The sequence below is a fragment of the Tympanuchus pallidicinctus genome, unplaced genomic scaffold (assembly GCF_026119805.1).
Source record: "Tympanuchus pallidicinctus isolate F22 unplaced genomic scaffold, pur_lepc_1.0 scaffold33, whole genome shotgun sequence".
In the NCBI taxonomy this organism is placed as follows: Eukaryota; Metazoa; Chordata; class Aves; order Galliformes; family Phasianidae; genus Tympanuchus; species Tympanuchus pallidicinctus.
This window is the reverse complement of record NW_026294751.1, coordinates 3,041,953-3,060,533: the sequence shown is the minus strand read 5'-3', so window position 1 is coordinate 3,060,533 and position 18,581 is coordinate 3,041,953. Positions and strand designations below refer to the sequence as shown.

At 45.6% G+C, this 18,581-nt stretch overlaps 1 protein-coding gene across 1 annotated transcript in view; it reads right to left on the bottom strand.

Moving 5' to 3' along the window:
* Positions 1–16,816, bottom strand: part of LOC128088304 (lethal(3)malignant brain tumor-like protein 4) — a 43,796-nt gene extending 26,980 nt beyond the window's left edge. Inside the window, exons 1-4 of the mRNA XM_052698682.1 lie at positions 16,480–16,816; positions 2,841–2,949; positions 2,565–2,736; positions 1,109–1,166 (exon numbers count right to left, since the gene is read on the bottom strand). Of these exons, the coding sequence (XP_052554642.1) occupies positions 1,109–1,166; positions 2,565–2,736; positions 2,841–2,949; positions 16,480–16,816 (676 nt within the window). The remainder of the gene's footprint in view (positions 1–1,108; positions 1,167–2,564; positions 2,737–2,840; positions 2,950–16,479) is intronic.
* Positions 16,817–18,581: the final 1,765 nt, after the last annotated feature.

Below are 18,581 nucleotides of genomic sequence, written 5' to 3'. Positions count from 1 at the left end.
CCCGTTCTGCCCTCTCTTCTCTTTCTCCTCCCATTCCTGCAAGTAACGTTTTAGAGGACCTGGAGCATCTCCTGACTGCTCCAGTGCTGAATTACTCTTAGAGGAGGCAGCTCCGAGTTCAGCCCAGCCTCGTGCACAGCAGTGCTGTGCCTTGCAGTGCCCCTGAGGAGGCAGTGTGACCCAACTTTCTGAGGAAACGTACAAATTCCAGCAGCAGGACAAACCGCGCTCGTTTCTCATTAACCAAAATCGATGGCATCACAGGTCAAAGAAGTTGTGGCCCCCCGGATTGCTGGCAAGCTGCCCGCAGAGAGCTGTCGTGGTGATATTGTGACTGAGACATAACAGTGTAAAACTGGGGGAAATAATTCCTTCTCCTGATATTTTACAGAGAAATAAGGGACTGGGTAGGAACTAAAGGACAGCACAAATGGGAATGTGCAACTGCACCTGATGTCAACCTCCAACAAAACAAATGAAAAAGCAAGTGAATTTGTGTTCACTCCATTTTTTTAATATATGGTACATGAATACATGTGTTTATAGCCTGCTAATGGCACAGTGCACCTACTGGAGAGGCAGCTGTCAGTACACAGATGATGAAGACAACGTGGCATGTGCTTGGATTCATTCTAGTAGGACCATGGCTGTCCACACAGAATTATGCTTGGAGTGCATATTAAAAATCTCCCCCCAGTTTACACAAGCTAGCTCCTTTAAGGTAGGTAATAAATGTATCCCAAGGTCTATAATCAATCCCACGTTGTTTACAACTCATTTGCTGCTGGGCATTTGCTGTGTGTGGCTCTGAAGCTCTCTAAAGTCAATGGAGAAAAGATTCTTATCGGCTTCAGCAAGCTTTGCATCCAGGCTGTCTCCTTCCAGATCCTCTGTGCTGTGCCCACCATGCAGGCAAACCTCGTATATTCCTGCTAATACGCTTCAGGAGACTGACTGTGGTAAGAGGGTTATGTGCCTCATAAGCTACTCTGAATGTGGAATGAGCTCTACTGTCCTCTTCTGTTTACTACTATTCATTTTATAATAGCTAGTAAAAAAAATAATCATCTATAAACATTAAAGAAAAGAGACTATGAGCTTAGCTCACCTTGTTTTATTGGTTTACTGTTTCTGCGGCTTTTCATATTATTTGATTTATTCTTCTCCTAGACACAGATATGTTAAAAACAAGTTTAGCAATATTGTTGTTTCCTCCCTCTTTGATCATCTCACAATGCATGTACAATAAGGATGTTACATGGATCTAACAGGAGTATTAGCTAGCATCATTTCCCTTTGAATAACCCTGCAAGAATGTTAGTAGGGTCTGTTACACACATCACTTTGATCCTGCAGCATCCCAAAATGCTTCACAAGTTATTCCACGTGGTACTAAAGTTCATTTCAATATGGCCACTGAAGAGCAGCAGAGGCCCACAGTCTCCATCAGGAAATTAAGGATTTGCTTTCTGCAATGCAGGATTTACTGCTCATGTAAGCAACCTTACTGCAATGCTCCATTTTCCTTTGGCTTTCTGATGTTCTTATGTCCATCTATGCCAGGGAATGGATAGGGGAAAAACCAACAAAGCACTTACAAAGCCCTGAAGTTCAGAAGCAGAAGCTTCAAGTAATTACCATCATAGATGAACACCCCAAACCAGGTTTCCTTGCGCCACGCTTGGAGCCAAACTGCCGTTCACAGCTGTATGAAGTTTTCAAACCCATGTGAATTCACCCAGGGCTGTTATTCCTCAGAGTGAACCCCAAAGGGCAACATGTGAAATGCAAAGCTGCCTCCCAAAACACGCCCCAGACGAAACAGAGGGACCATTTCAAATGATGAAGAGGAGAAAAGGAAGAGACAGAAGTCAAGTACTTCTGCAGTGTGTGTACTTTCAAATCTCTTAGGCACATCAAAGAGAAAGCTAAGCAATGAGTTAAACTGTTCATGAGATCAGAAATTGCAGTTTGCATTACCAACAAGCACCTACTCCAGTGGCTCTGCATTAGAAAAACAAGTGCAATAACAAGTACAGATATAATGGTTCAGGCCTGAAATTACATGCACGGTAGCAGAGAGCAGAATCACACAAAGAAAGGCCCCTAAAAGGAGTACAATGCTTAATGAAAGTTAAGATCACATCATAACTGAAGTACTGTTCATATGCCATTAATATCTGCTTCTAGTGGTTTAGTGGATGTGCACCCAAAGACATAATAAACAGAAATCTGGACACCAGCCCTCAGCATCACATAGCATTCCTTGACTGCAATTAGGCACAATATTTTGGGGGCATGTATTTTAATTACTGGGAAAGGTGCTCAGTGCACACGGCTGTAAGCAGAACCACGTTCAGTTACAGTGTGAAATCTGGACTTCACGTGAGCTGTTCACCAACAGTGACTCCTCTCACTTCAGAGCTGAGCAGTGACCCAGCCCGTTCTCAGGGGTACAAAACAACCTCCCTTGGTTCAGCTGTCACCATGCAGGGAGATGTAAGCCACAGCATGTACATGCTCTTTACACTTCTCCTAAAGAAAAGACAGGCAGCCTCATTTACCTCTTCCTCATACGCATTTTCCTCATCATCCTCAGACTCCAAAAGCAATCTTCTCTTTCTTCTGAGCCGTTTCACAGGTCTGTCAGCCTCGTTTACCTGACAGCCAATGCTGGCATTAAGATTTCTACCACTTCCCCTGTTTCTGCAACCATCTGGAATTTCTTTGGTATCACTAAACGTTCAAAATTGAAAACAAAATCACATTAAAAGCCCGGCAGTATTCTTGTGGTATCCCCACTGCCTCTGTACCTCTTTGGCAGAACGAGGTCCATTTACCTGTCCCTGTGATGCTGTGAGCCTGTTTGAGCACAAAACTTCCCATTCTCAAAGCAATCCATTTGCTTGCAAGTCGGGAAATCAGAACAGGGCACGTCGTCTTTGGGCACTACAGGAGCAGAGAAAAAGAACATTATTAAAGGAAATTGTTAAAACCATGCATCTGAAACACTTTCATGCACGGAGTTCTGTCCTTTACAAGCTCTCATTAAGTGAACCTCAGAATGCATTGGGAGGGAAGTAATTATTATCAGTATACAAATAGAGCGTACCACCTCATTAAAGACAAACTACTTTTATCTGTAATATTTTAATTTTGGAGAAGCTCTATCCCTGTGTCGAAGTATTAAGAATGCAATCTCAAGGCTATAACCAGGACACGGTTCCTGGTTCTTTATTCTTTGTAACCCTCTAACTTGAAACGCGCAAGGCCAACAGTGTTTGAAGAGTTCTGCCCAAAGAGTCACACTGGCAGATTAAAAGGAAGAATTCTTGGTGCTGAGGTGACCAGAGATGAGCTGGCTGTTTGCCTGATGGTTTGCTGCTGCCTCAGCACTGGCAGGCGAGGAAGACTACAGCCAGACAGCAGGAGCACAACAGAATGCCTAAAGGGAACCTACAGAGCTTATGGTGAGTCCTGACATGAGAGACACAGCAGGGAAAATGGGTACAAAGCCCTCGTACCAGAGAAAGGAAACAGTTCCATGACAATAATGGGGAAAGCCAGCTGGTAGAAACTCGTCCAGGCAAGCAACAAGAGGAGAGTGCTCTTCCTACAGAAGAAATTCCCTCCATGGGTGTGCATGATTTCAGAGATGCAGCCCTGCCTTGACCAGTGATCCAGCACTGGATTGCTTTGGCACATTCACAAGCCAAAGCAATTCACCTGCCAAAACAATGAGTAATTTGGTCATAGGAAACAAGGGTTTGAGGTGAGGGAGACGGCCCAGCTTAACCGAGAGGTGTGGAATGAAAAAGCTGAGGTTGGCATAGAAGTGTTTGATTTTGTGTTGTTGGTTTCTGGAAAACAAGAAGAGGTCTGCAAAGACCAATCTGAGATATTTGTTGATCATTACGTTGATGCATGTCTGTAACATGCTTAGATTGCCTTGTTAGAACTCTATTTCCCCTAATTTAGATTGCAGCAGCCTTGGAAATGTTGAAACTGTAGCAGCTAACACATCTATAGCAGGAGTCAGGTTAGACTCAACTCTCTAGGAGTTCTAGCAAAGCTAACACAGTAGGGATTGACTAATTAAGGGACACGAATCCCAGTTAGCACAGCACTATGTCACCCACTCACATTCCACACGCAGGTGGAGGAATGACACTGGAAGCTCTCATTGCCCCCAGGGGTGGTCAATGAAGGCAATCTGTACAAGTGCATCAAACAGTTCAGTTTAAGACAAACGCAGACCTAACTAACAGCTGTCATGACAAGGACATCACCCACAGGAAGGACAAATGTCGATGCCACTGACGATCTGCTGCCCTGGAAAGAAGGGCCTCCATCTTCTCAGCATCACCTGAGGATTTAAGCTTAAACTCAGTGGCAGTGGGATGTTTGACCAAGCTGACAAACCCAGCCCACATCATTTCTATAACCACACTTACCTTCCACACAGGAGAGCACAATGCAGGAGCCAGGTACTGTTATGACTGTGCAGCAATTACATTCACATTAAATACTTCTAATATATTCAAAATAGACAGTGACTCACAGCACATGCTGTGTCAGGGAGCACAGCGCTGCTGAAACACGCATTTCAGTTCTGTTTCTAGAAGCTTTTTCACAAACTGTATATTCTATCTCACAGCCAAAAGCTCACCTTCCAAAGCAGTGCTAAAGGCAGCGGGAGCGTTGATAGCAGCAGGAGCAAAGCTGGCTGGACTGGCTTTTATTGCTGAGGCTGAAAGAGTTTCTAAGGCTTCTGCTTTTTCTGCTTCTACTTCAGTAATGATTTCTAGCATTCCAAACTCATTTAAAAAGTACTGCAGGTAATAGAAGAAAGCAGGTGAATGAGCAGCAGCAAATAAGTTAGGAAAGGGAAGAGGAAGGAATAGGATTCCCTGAGAAGCAGTGAGGTATGAGACAAAAAGAAATGGCTGTATGTGACGTACAAAAGCAGTGAAAATAACTAATGATAAAAACAAGAAACACCAAGTAACTTCCTCAAAATGCCAGCAACAGGCTCCCAAAAATCCCAGCAGTGCATTTCATTGCCAAAGGAAGCCAGGTTAATTCTACCTGCTTTGGATGTTTCCCCCTTTTAAAAGCCAGACTTATGACAAAAGCACCAGAATAAACTCCTGCAGAAAACCAATTTACTGCAAACCTCTGTTCTGATGATTCAAACCTAGCAAAGCACAATCACATTTACAGCAAATTCCCCCAGATCTCCAGGCAGGCAGGAAGCACCCAACTGAAAGTCCCACTGCAATGGGGAACGCAGACCTTGGAGCAACACGATGCAGTGAGCTGCAGGGGCTGGGAGCACAACTGGGCAACAAGAGCTTCCCATAAGAGCAGAGGGACGAGGGGAGATGCAAAGGCAGTGCTGCTGGACAACAGAAGATGTGAAGAGATAACGAGCAGCTCTTCTCCTTGCGTGCATCCCAAATAACCAGGATGCGCCCAACCTGCAACAGGCCAGGAGCAAAAGGGTGCAAAGCACAAAAACCCTGCCAGGCACATTGTAAAAAATATATACATATTAAAAAGATATATATATATAAAATATATATACATATAAAACCTCCTTTCTGATGAGCAAATAGCTCCAGTCACTCCTTGACCTTCTTCACTGCCTGCAGCACAGAGCTACTGAGCTCAAGAACGAAAGAGGCAAGTCAAAGGTGGGTTCCATTTGCAAGCTCTGCTCCAAAGCTTCTTCTCAAAGCCCTTTATTAGTTTGAAATCTTTTCACAGCCATCCGTTCTTCACTCAAAACTGGCAAACTCAGTCTAAAAGCATTTTGTCACCTCTGAAACAGGGCTCCTCATCAAGGAGCACCATTCTGCCTCCACCGCTGCACGCTTCCTGGTCTCTGATCCCACCCCCAGCACCCTATCAAAGCCTCATCCCAAATACTCTTCCCCCCCCTGCCCGTTTTGATCTCAAAGCTCTATTTCTTAGAGCTTCAAAGATGCTGGACTTGCTTCTACAAAGCACAAACCTCTTCCTCTGCATTCTCCCAGAGACCGAGCATCATTTTTATTTCAGCAAGAAATGGCTCACTACAAAGAAATAATCATCCTAAGGTAAGAACTCTGCATTTCCTGCAGACTGGCCAGCTTAAGAGAAGAAACCTATCACCTGTCCTCACTGCCAGCACAGCACAGCATCTCAGCAGTCCGGTGCCATCGCTGATGAGGACAGCTCAGCACAACGAGCAGAAGGTGGGCAGAAGGAGCATCCCCAGATCTCTGTGCCATTAAGCAGCAGAGCTCCCAACTGGAGGTGGGGAAGGATGCCAACATCATTCTGTATCAGCAGATCAGTCTCTGGGGTAGATATTCTTGCATACAATCCAACAGCTCTGATTCAGCCCAAGCCAGGGAGGACAGAGGGCTGCTATCCCTTCCTTTAAGAATTCCTCAGTGTACCTGCAGCCTTATTACCTGATGAATCCCACTCCAAGCCCCCAGAAGCAAAAGACTGTTACAAAAAACAATGCCATATTATTAACAGTCCCTGATGTGCTGCAGAGGACAGGCTGCCCCATGGAGCCAACCCCCACTCCTCAAGGCCATACTGCTCACCCTTCACTTCTGGAAGCACACAGCTGTGCTTCTATCAGGACTGCATCCTCCACTGCACATTCAGAGGAGCTCAATGCAGCACATTTATTAGTTTGAAACCGACGTGAACCCTTCAGAAATAATCTGTCCTTCCTGAGGACTTTTAAAGAAGGAATTCAGGAAAAATGCATTTCATTGTGTATGCCAGAACTGGAATACAACAGGAAAATGAAGTGCTTCACATTTTTGGAGGAAAAAAAAGTGTTTGGCATCTTAAGAATGAAGCAGCTTCCTGTGCAGCCAGTTATGTTCCAGCTAAACACTTCTACTGCGCTCACTGGCCGTGGCATTCAGTGCTCTTACCCTCCATCATCTAACATAAAATAATGCTGTATTACTTGTTTTCTTTAACCCAAGTAAGCAGTGTGGTGCTTTGCTGGTTCTCTACTGGCAGCCCACGGAGGGACTTCTCTGCACTACTGGATATGGGAAGAGAGAGACGTCAGCATCATCAGGAGGTGGTGGACCTGATTCTGAATGCCTGATGACCAACAATATGTTTTTTTCAGAGCTCTCAAATTCCTTCAATTCCAATTTACCTCTAGAAATTGATTTTTTTTCCCCCCCAGATTCAGATCTTGACGCCTTAAGGACAATTTTATGCATTCACTTTCAGCCACCAGAAGTGCAATCAAACTGAAATAACAGCTAAAGGTAATTTGGGAAACAGTCGAGTCACCTCCTTCCCCCCTCTGTGACAGTACATCACGTTTGTGGCCATCAGATCTCGGTTGTGATTTACAGGAGAGCTGTACTGGAGTCACCATCGTGAGTATATCAGGCAGAGGCAGCTGTAAAAAGCTGTCAAAAATAACCACTGGTGTGAAAAGAAACTCAAGGCCCAGCCCCATAAATATTCACTCATAAAAAAAGGTTCTCCCATTTCGGGCTGAATTAAGGGGACTTCTTGCCAAAATGAGTTGCCTGGACAAGATTGAGAATTAGGAAGATCAGACCCCAGAACTTCCATCAGCAGAAACAATTATTTAAAATATTCCTATCTTTAGAAATTAATCAAGCAACAAATGAGAAGGGGGAAAGGAATACCACCAGGCTTTCAGAAGCATCACTGAAATGCCACCGCTTGCTTGTAGAAACAAACTGTTTGCTCTGCACAGCTTTTACTTGCAGGCTAGAGAACATCAGGTCAATACTGTTGCAGTGCCTGAGGCACAGTGGCTGCTGGTTTATTGTTTCTTTGGATTCTTACTTGTATGTTGCTACTGGGTAAGGTACCAATGCCGTCTTTCCAGTCTAAGGCACTCAGCAAATCGTGGTCTGCTGTCGGGATGCTGATGGTGCTCTCCAGGACATTCTGTTCCATCTTTCTGCTTAGTCTTTGGGCTCTTTATTGAATTTTAAGAAAGAAAACTAGGATTTGGAGAAAAGAAAAATAATAATAATCAAAGAATAAATCCTGCATTCTCTGGATTCAGCAGGAGCTAAGCTCTGGGTAACAGCAGTACCAGGATTTAAAACTGCAGAATCATAAATACACATAAACTCATGCATCATATCCACAGCACCAAGTCAGTACAGCTTGTGAAGCAGCAGCATTTGTTGCTACGTTTCTCTGTATTGTAACAATGCTTAGGTTCCATGCTGGAAATTCTACAATGCTCTTAAAATGCTTTTTGCCCACGCACTGCCTTCGTGTCCCAGCATATGATCTAATGGGCTCCATTAGAAGAACTGACTGTAAGCCACAGCTGTATGAGCCCCCACTTCCCAATTACTCAAACATTACTACAGAAGGCACTGAACAAACACTGACCATACGTTAACTGTATGTCGCTGCCCTTTAAACGTCCCCTGAATATTTTCAATCTGCAAACGTAACTGCTTGCCTAAAAAGAAACCAGAAAGACTCACAGCCCTCTCTTGAGCTGGCAGGACTGCTAACTTTTCCAGTGTGAGCAAAGCCACTGATGTCAAGCACAAAGCTGAAGGCACGAGCTGAGCTGCACTCCTATGGAAATGGGTCAAAACCACGCATGGATGGGGCTCTTTGCTCTGGCTTCTGGATTCCCACATCTGAGCTGGACTGCTCTGCTCTCAGCTCTTAGATGAGTTATAAGGTCAGGCATCGTCCAAGAACAATTTGCTTGATCTGCCTTTGGCAGGTTGCTTCTCGCCTTAAGCACTGGAGTGCAGTGACAAGGCTGGGGCACAGTTTAACTGCTGGGTGCTTACACTGGGGCAGGTGAACTTCACTCTGCTGTGATGTCTTCCACATGCTAAACCATCCATCTGCAAGCTAAGTGTGAATTTACTGCAGCCAAAGGCAAAACCACAGACCTGATACGAGTAATTGATGGTGCCTGAGCATTCCTGCAGCTCTAATTCAAGCATGACAGCTCAGTATGATGATCTTATTTAGGTCGAAATCAGGACAGATGTATGTAGATTGCATTTCGAGATATCTTTGCATAGCACGGTCTAATCCCTGTAGTATTTGCTTTTTTTCCCCCAAATGCATGTACCCAACTACTTACAATCCTGCCAAGCAGCAGAGCAGCACATGTTCTGCTCAGGCTGAGCCACAGCAGTGCAAACGGGAGCCACCAAAGCAAGGCTGAGCTGCAGCATCCAGCCCAACTGCCATTGGTTTCAATGGAACCACCAGGTGCTGCCTGGTGACCGTGGTGATGCAAACAGAACCCCACTGCTGCCCCCAGCCCAAAGCTCAGGCTGGGTGCCATCCAATGACTGCAGCCAGAGGCATTAATCTCAAATGTGCCCTCGTCCATCTAGAAGCACCTGTTTGAGGCCATGCTTCAACTCCAGCAAGGGCAAAACCGTCACTTTTTGTTATTATTTGTGCTCAGGCTTTAAAAATAAAGAAGCTGCAATACCAAGGCTGTCTGCAGGGCTCCCTTTAGGGAAGGGGGTTTGGAAAGTGCTCGGACAGAGCTTGGGCAAACGTAATTAAACCGCAGAAGTAATTAAACTGCTGTCAAGAAGTAAAATACACGAAACAATCTTGGGCTATCTGGAGAAGACCCAGTACGATAATGGGCCTTTTCCATCTCCTGTGCTTTATAAATCTATTAAAAGCCCTAGAAAAATGCAATGAAGAAATTACCGTTCTTATAGGGCTCCCTACCAGTACAATCTACAATAAAACCAAGATAGCCCAATAAAAGGAAGCAAACTGTGCAATTAGAAAGGCAGCAGAAACTAACTTGAAGCATTCTGAAGAGCCAGTCGAGCACAAACGTTGCTGATTTGTCCCTATTTGCGACTGCTTTTCATTTTTAACATGATAAGACTCAGAAATTTTATTAGAAGATACAGCAAAGCGATGATGAGTCACCCAGAGCCAAGCTGGAGATTCAGATGTATGAAATGATAAACGACTGGCAGAGAAAACGGCTCATAATTAATATGCTACCACCCAGACCTCTGTGCTTTATCTTCACATTTGAAACCTGCAGGAAAAGGAAGCCCGAAATACTCAGGTTTTGATCTCGTTTCTGTTACTGAACCACAGTGCAGCCTTGGGAAACTGCTTCATCGTTACTGCAGAAAACCAGCTGCAGCTTTTAACATCCATCTTGCCTTCGTTGGGAGGGGAAAAAAAAAAGAATATGGGAAAAAAGGCACAAGTTCATACAAACAAATAAAAGCATGGAGGCTGAATGAGTCAATTGGGGTTCATTATGTTCCCTATACACCATCAGATCTAATGGGAAGAGAAATATTTCAACAGAAATTCCATTTCACATGCTGTCCAGCTTGACTGAGGATTCTGGTGTCTTTATATGAGGGTAAAATGTGAGAAACACAACGATGTAATAAACCCAAAGGCTGTAAATCAAACAAAAAACAATCTCAGGTTCACAGCCCTTCTGGCTGAGCCTCCATACAGTAGGAGGTGAAATTCCATTCAGGAAGCAGCTGGCATCAGGGAAAGTATTTGATATTGTGCTGTTCTGGGAATAACCAACTTACAAATCACCCTTCCTCCCTGAAACAGAATGGGAAACCAAGCAAAGCTGGGCATTTCATTCAGTGTAATATATATGCACTCCAGCAAGCCAGGATTCAGAGCTGTGAGCACCCCTCTTCCTGTAAAATTCAGCACAGTTAGGTAACAGCCATTATATCTGTCATTCATTCTGATGACATTAGTGGAGAACTGAACTGCAATTTAAACAGGAGGAAAAAAAAAACCGTAATGAGTTCTCACAAGGCACAGCTAATCCTGCTTCTGGAACAGCTTTGAAAACTTACCATTTCAGATAAAAATTGGTTGCCTGTCCCAGGCTGTGACGGTGACTGATGATCTTTTACTTACCCATCAAAAAATATTACTCACCTCGGGCAAGCAATATTTTGCAAGGCTGAACTAAAACAATTACCAGAAGCCCAGCCTCACCTCCAGGAACCTCATCAGCACAGGCACAGATTGAAATGAACTTTCAGAGCTTGCAACGGAACCATACCAACACATTTCAAAGGAAAGTGTTTGCAGCCACTAGCAAGCATTTAATAGCACGAGTAACAGAGCTGCTTTCTCTACCTGCTGCGTCAATGAAGGAAGAATCAAACCTGGGCTCACAGCACAGCTCTGAAGCAAGGAGACACACAGGACTGCTCAGATAAACTGCTTTGGTTTCTGAGGGGCTTGCAGTGTTTGTTTGTACAATGCAGTCCTTGCAAGGTGGCTGCAATGCACATTAATGTATGGATTATACCTACCTGCTATTGTGCTGCAGGACTCATAAAGAGGCACGGTGGCTGTGTGACTTTAATCCATTTATAAGATCAGACACCAGTATCTCAAGCTCACTCTAAACCAGGCAGCTGATCCTGGCATTAAGTCCAAAGCAGCATTGTCATTCATAAGCTGCTATCTCTTGGTTTCTTGACACAGTTGTGTTAAAAAAAATCCCAACGCATACTCGTATTTATTTCAGCTCAGAAAAGCAAGCTGCTGCATGGGCTGTGTGCTCAGAGTGTGATGCAGCCTGCACAGAAACCCATCCTGCACTCTCTTTCCATTCGTGTGCCATCTCACAGTCACACAGCAGCCCTTCTCCTGTCACTTTCTTGCAAAAGGTGAACAAAACAGTCAGTGCTGTGCTGCAGAACCTATTCCCAGGAATGGTGAGGATGCAAGGAAGGCACAAAACCTCCTCTGTGCCCTCCTTGGGCAACCTGTTCCAGTGCCTCACCACCCTCTGAGTGAAAAACTTCCTCCTAATATCCAACCTAAACCTCCCCTGTCTCAGATTAAAACCATTCCCCTTTGTCCTATGTGAACAGCTGCTCCCCTCCTGTTTGTACTCACCCAGAAAAACTGCCACGTTCAGAACTTCTGCAGTGGTGGCAGAAGACAAGGAGGCTGTGGATCCCCATCCGTGCAGGCATTCAAGGCCAGGCTGGATGTGGCTCTGGGCAGCCTGGGCTGCTGGTTGGTGACCCTGCACATAGCAGGGGTTGGAACTGGGTGATCATTGTGCTCCTTTTCAACTCAGGCCATCCTTTGATCCTATAACATCCGCCATAAGATGCCCAAAGTTGTCCCAGTGCTAAACCTGTGTTCATTTCTACAACCACACAAATACTTCCTGATGCTCTTGACCAGAACTGTTCTCACTCAGAGCGTAATGACCTGTAACCAAGTTGTACGATTTCTCATTCAAGAGAAAGTCAATTTTGTGGTAACATTAAAATTATAGTGCTGGGACAAAAAATAAAGTGGTTCTTCTAATGGAAAACTGAAAGCTCAGTTGCCACTTAAACGCTTAACTAAGAAACAAAGAATTAATTTTGCAATAAAACACGATCTCAAAGTGGATGTAGTTAAAGAAAACAAGAGCACACCATTACATTTTGTTGTCCTCCAATATTTTCACGTCTGCAATGACTGCGAGTTGGCAGAGGCTTTCAAAAAGAATTTTAAAGGGATGACAAAGTTCTGCACTGTTTGTTTTATTCGCTTCTGTTCTGAAGCCTGGCTGACATCGTGCCTTACTTCATCTCCATCTCATCCTTGTTGGGAGAAAAATTAAGGCTGATTATCTAAAACTGGCATTAAGGCCACTAATATTAACCTCCAAAACTTCCAGCACCTCCTCCAAAGCAGTTTTTTAAGTGTCGTATTGACACTGACAGAAGCTGCTCCATGTTGAGTAATGTGTGCTAAGGTCAAGCATTTCAAAAGGAAAAAAGAAAATAAGAAGTGCTCAGAACTGACAAAGCAAGTTCCAAAAGTACAAATAAACAGAAGCTTGTTGTTCAGATCCATTTGATGCTGAAGTCAATAGGCAGAACCAGACAGAGTGCCTGCACTGCATGCAACTGTGAGACAAAAATCACAACACAGATTTCTTTCCCTGGTATTTGTTTTTTAAGTAGCTTGATACAGGATGCAGTCAATTTGTTATTTGTAGATTAGTGTTACTACAGAACGAAGGAAGTAAGGTACAGTCTGGCATAGAAGGCCATATCAAAATATCCCAGCTACCTTCAGTTGACTCTGTGTGCAGGGGGAGAAAGAATCAGAACAGCAGTGAAGCATCGCCTGCCTTCTGTGTGCAAAACAAATGGAGAACTGCAAAACTGCCAGAGTCCCTGCTGCAGGAAAGGCTGAGACAAAAAGGAGTCTCAGAAAATCATCTGAATCTGGACACAAAAAGGGTCAGAGAAGGAACCAAATAAGCAAAAAAGGCAGAATTTCAGGATAAAGATCACAGCTTGCAGGCAGACACAGGCCATCTTCCACCCTTCCTTTTCCATCAGCAGCTGCAGCATGTATGGGTGGATGGGTACCATAATCACAAAGGCTGAGCAGAGGAAGAAAACTTGATAGTACTGTCAGCAGCACTGTTATTTAGCCAACAATACACTTAAAACAGAAGTTAAATGCAAATGAATGACAACTAAAAGAACAGGTAACAGCCCAGGGCCTCTGTCTTTCTTCAAAAAGGGAAATAAAACCAACAAACCCAACCCAAACCCATCACCTTCATCAGCCCAACCTGCTTCCTATGCCTTTTATTTATTTATTCAATAACTTTGCCTATGTTCCAGTCCTGGAGCCCCAGAAATACAGGAGGGCTGTCATGTACAATACGGAAACCCACTCTGACACAGACTGCAAGAGACAGACTGCTTGATCAGAAATAAAAAGTAATACTGAGATGCTACATTTAAAAACAAAACACCCATTCTGCTGGCGCTGGACATCCCAGTCTGCCCAGCACCACGTCCCCAGAGACTCAGTGTACCAACAGAAGCACATCCACACACGTGTTTCACCTGCTGAGCACAGTCAGTGCTGCTAATGAGGAAGACCTGGGCTGGAAGGAGCCCCATTTGCTGTGCCAACTAATTGATTCCAAGTGCCAGAGCTTTCAGCTGCCAACGTTCATTAACAAATAAACCATTTGATCTTTTCTCCCACCAGCTTCTGATCTAATTCTTCCATCTACTGTGCTAACCCTCTTCCTTTCCTCTGTCTGCTGGAGGCACGTGGCACTGATACAAGTTGTGGAAGGCTGAGAAAAGACAGAAATACGTTTGTTGTTATAAACTATGGGAGAGGGGGAACTGCGTGTGTCTGGAGCAGAAAAACTGATGCTGCAATTCAGGAAGCACTGCGTTATTCCACAGGATGACTGCAAAGATGCAGAGCAGCTGCTATGGCATTTCAGCCTGGTTTTGACCCACTCTATTTTCCTGATATACAAATCCTGAAGTATCAATGCAGAATTACCCCCAGATTCCTTCCTGTTCAGAGCAGACCATGCTCCTCAGCCTCTGCATGGCAACCCCATGGCAGTGGTTTCTCCTGACCTCCCACTGGCAGGCTTTTGCACTTCTCACCTCCAAAACAACAGGGTTCGTACGGATCATGGAGGTCCTTTCCAACTTTAATCAATCTAGGATTGCCAAGGGGCAAAAAAAAGCAAGATCTGAGCTCTGTGGCCCATGGGACTTCTGCAGAGCTTCCATGGAGCCATTCTGCCACCACTGCATGGAAAAGGACAAAGGGCTTGCACTGAGGCTGTACCCCCAAATCCACAATCCCACAGTGCAATGTATATATAATCACACATAAAAACACCTCGACTGATGGCTCTAAATTGGTAGAAATAAAGGAAAACCTTCTCCCATAGATGGAACGACAAAATTCCAAGTCAACCATTACAAACTGAATTTGCAGGTGTTTGTTAAAACAAATTCTAGATGTTACTTCAAAGACAATCAGTCTAAAGACCAATGCCTACCGCTGCCTTAACGTTCCTGCAAGTAAAGAACTGGTGCTGAAATGCAGAAAGCACGCCTGAGGCAAATATACACTCTCAGGTCACATGAAATTGTGGTCAAGAGCTGTCAGCAGAGCACATCTGTGCACAACCACACATCACACCGCAGCTGACTCATTACGGCAATAAAAACAACAGAGGTGAGTTCAATTAACTCTGCCTGAGCGTGTGTGATGGCAACATGGAGCTTTGCTGGGTAGGCTCTGCAGCCCAGCTCTGCGTCCATCTCCACACTCACAATGAAGCGCAATGTATTCGATGCGTGTTCTTAATGGCAGGAAAAGATGCAGTCAACTTCAGGCACTGCAGCACTTCCCTCTCTTTTATGCCTCTTCTTATACAGTATATGTACCAGAGACACTTTATGCAATTCTGCACTAACCATCAGAGCTCTTTATCCCTTAATCCTGACGACGGACAAACGCAATGTTGTGTTTTTTGGTGGTTTTTTTTACTCATCTAAGCAGCATTTGAAGACATCAAACGCGTTGATACTAAAATCTAATCCAGCTCCCTGCAGCGTTGAGCATTAATAAAACCGCCCTCATCTCACTCTTCCAAACACCAAACTTCATTCAGATTGTCCCACGCTCATCTTTACGCAGAACACCGCTCAGTGATTCTCAAGTTCTGAGCTTATTGCTCTGTTTATCCGGCAGCAGCCTTCCCTCCATCCATTAATCCTCAATTTCATCACTTCTGTGCTTTTCTCCTGGAGAACCTCTGCTTTCAGAACGCATTACTTCTCGTGTAGAATCGCCATCTACATTCAAGCTCAATACTTGGTTAAGCCTCCAAAAATCTCTCCTTTGCTGATGCTCCCCTTTGAGAGCAATAAAACACGATCTCAAAGCGGATGTAGTTAAAAGAAAACAAGAAGAGCACGCCATTACATTTTGTTGTCCTCCAGTATTTTGGTGTCTGCAATGATTGCAAGTTGGCAGAGGCTTTCAAAAACAGTTTTAAAGGGATGTCAAAGTTCTGCACTGTTTGTTTGCTTCTGTTCTGAAGCCTTGCTGACATCGTGCCTTACTTAATCTCCATCTCATCCTTTTTGGATAAGCTCTGCAGCCTCCCCGTGCCCAGGTTTCCTCAGCGAGCACAAGCCACAAATATTTTGGGATATCTGTCTCCACAGCCCACAAACTCATCTTCCGACGGGCTCCCACGTTTGTGACAACGGCAGCGCGATGACACGAGGCCAAAGCCCAGCAGAGCACCGCCGCGGTCAGGTTCTGAGAGTTCAGGATTGAGGAACAGGGGAGAAAGAAGCCCGCCCGGCTCCGCGGTGCTCGCAGAGCGGATCTGGAGCTTTGCACGCGGAGTTCCAGACCCCGCAGCGGAGGCACCCGCGCCCAGCAGCGGGCGTCGAGCGGCCGAGGGCCGAGCGCTGCGCTGCGCTCCGCCGGGGCCGCGGCGCCCTGACGGCGGGAGGCGCCATGTTCCCACCCCTCCCCGCCGCCCCGCGCCGCCCGCCCCGCGCCCCCCGGCCCTCAGCGCCGCCGCCGCCGCCCGGCCCTTGCCACAAGATGGCGGCCCCCGGCCCCGCCGCCACTCACCGCCGCGCGGCCCAGCCCGGCCTCCCCGCGCTTTTCTTTTCTCCTCAACTCGGGCAACCTTTAGCGAACCGGCGGCGAGCACCGCGCATGCGTGGCTGCTCCGGCAGCGGCCCCGAGCCCCACGGCTCCGCTGGGGGCAAGGCGGGGCCGGGCGGCGGCAGGGCGGGCGGGGACGGGGCGGCTCCGGACGTCCGAAACGGGGATCTCGGGCCGGCCCGCGTGAGCGGCGCCTTCGCTGCTCTACCTGTGGTGGAGTTCGCTTCGCACCGCTCTGTTCAAATCGTGTTTCTTCTCGTCTGGGAACGTCGTGTTTTTTGTTTTTTTTTTTTTCCCCCATATGTGAATTTTGAGCTCAGCGATAGAAGCAGACCGCACTGAAGGCTCTGCTTTTAACCACGTCCCCGTGCTGCTCACCACGAGTTGCTGTGGGATTCCTTACCATGAAAGATGGCATTTTAAAAGATCAGCGCGCGAGTTGAATCAGCTGCTCTTAGGGGAAAGCAAAAGCGTTCAGTACCCGAGGGATGCCCGAGGAAGCGGAGCGGGGCAGTGCCTTCACCGCGCAGCTGTCGGTTAAAGCTGATGAAATCTCCTCTTGAGGAAATCAGCCCCTGCTGAGCCCCGCTGCGCTTCTGCTTCTGTTCCTTGCACCACGTCGCTCCCGTGCTGCCCAGCTCTCCATCGCTTTCTTAATCGAAACCTGCTTTTTACCTCTTGATAACTTGCCCGCAGCAATCGATCACCCGCTTTGGAAACGGCAGGAACAAAAGCAGGGAACAGGCAACAACGAATTGCATCCAAAACCTGCACTAATTAATGAATTACATCTAAAAACTGCACTAATACCTCACTGCAAGTACAGACATTTCCGTGCAGAGTAGGTGCCAGCTCCTTACTTCTGCATGGCCCAAACTACTCACCTATGTAACCTCAAATTAATTTTTGACCTGTGTGGTTTATAGAACCTCCTCTACTGGGCACAGCGTGCATCTTAGTTAAAAGTTTGCCTGTGTGCTTCCTTCCACCCTCAAAACACCCATCCTCAGGGATCCGGGGAAGAAAGTCCTGAGCACCCTGACTAAAACCACGCACTTCACTAGCAGCAGCATTGGCTGTCAGACAGCAAAAGCAAGAGTAAAATGCTCGCCTACACTTAACAAGTTGTGGATTTTGTTAGGAAGGATTTAAGCTAATTATCCCTATTATCATCACAGAACGGCTTGGTTTAAAAGGGACCCCAAGGACCATCATCACCTTGCCAGCACCTTGCCTGTTGTTTTATAAGCAGCAGAAGGAATTGCAAACACTCATCGCCTAAGATGTTCAAGCAGTAACCACAAAACTGAACATCTCAAACTTCAAAGGAAATTAAATATCACTTCCACCGAGCTTTCTCATGCTCCTGCAGTAATATGACATTTGATACAGCCTGAGCCACTCACCAAGCCCTGAGCCCTCTCTTATGTGCTACAGAAATATTGTCTTGAAAGCCACTCTTGTGATCTATCACCCTTTCATCTTTTTAATGCGGCAGTGCAAGTTTCAAATGATCCAATTATACAAAAATCACTTGTTCCTATGAGGTTAACATCTAGTTGCAAGAATTGCCATTAGAAGTATGGTTAGCAGTTTGAGATTAGCTACAGGAAAGTTCTTAATAAAGCTGTAACTAACCTTCCCTGCCAGACTAAGGAAGGATTAATAAGATTTGCTTTGCCTGGTATTTTCTGACGGCACTGCTGGCTCCAAAAGGTAGGAATGTCAGTTCTCAATTCAAAGCCAATGTAGGAGCTTGTAGAAAGTTCAGTTTTAATAATTTGCTAATGGTACAACTGTAAAATTGGAGTGCTATTCAGGACCAGTTAGAGTACTGGTGCTGGAAGCTGCTCTCCTTCCTTCCCAACTTCAGAGGGGTGCTGAGGACATTCAAGTAGATCAGCTCACCCCTCAGCCCTCTCTAGTCCTCTAGAGCTCCTCAAAAACACATGCCACACATTTCTCTTCTGTTCTCTTCTCTCCAAAGCAGAGGTGTTTTGCTAGGAAGAAAAGCTCCTGGAGCTTTAGCCTCAACTCCCAGTTGCTGTGTGTGTAACTGGAGAAGA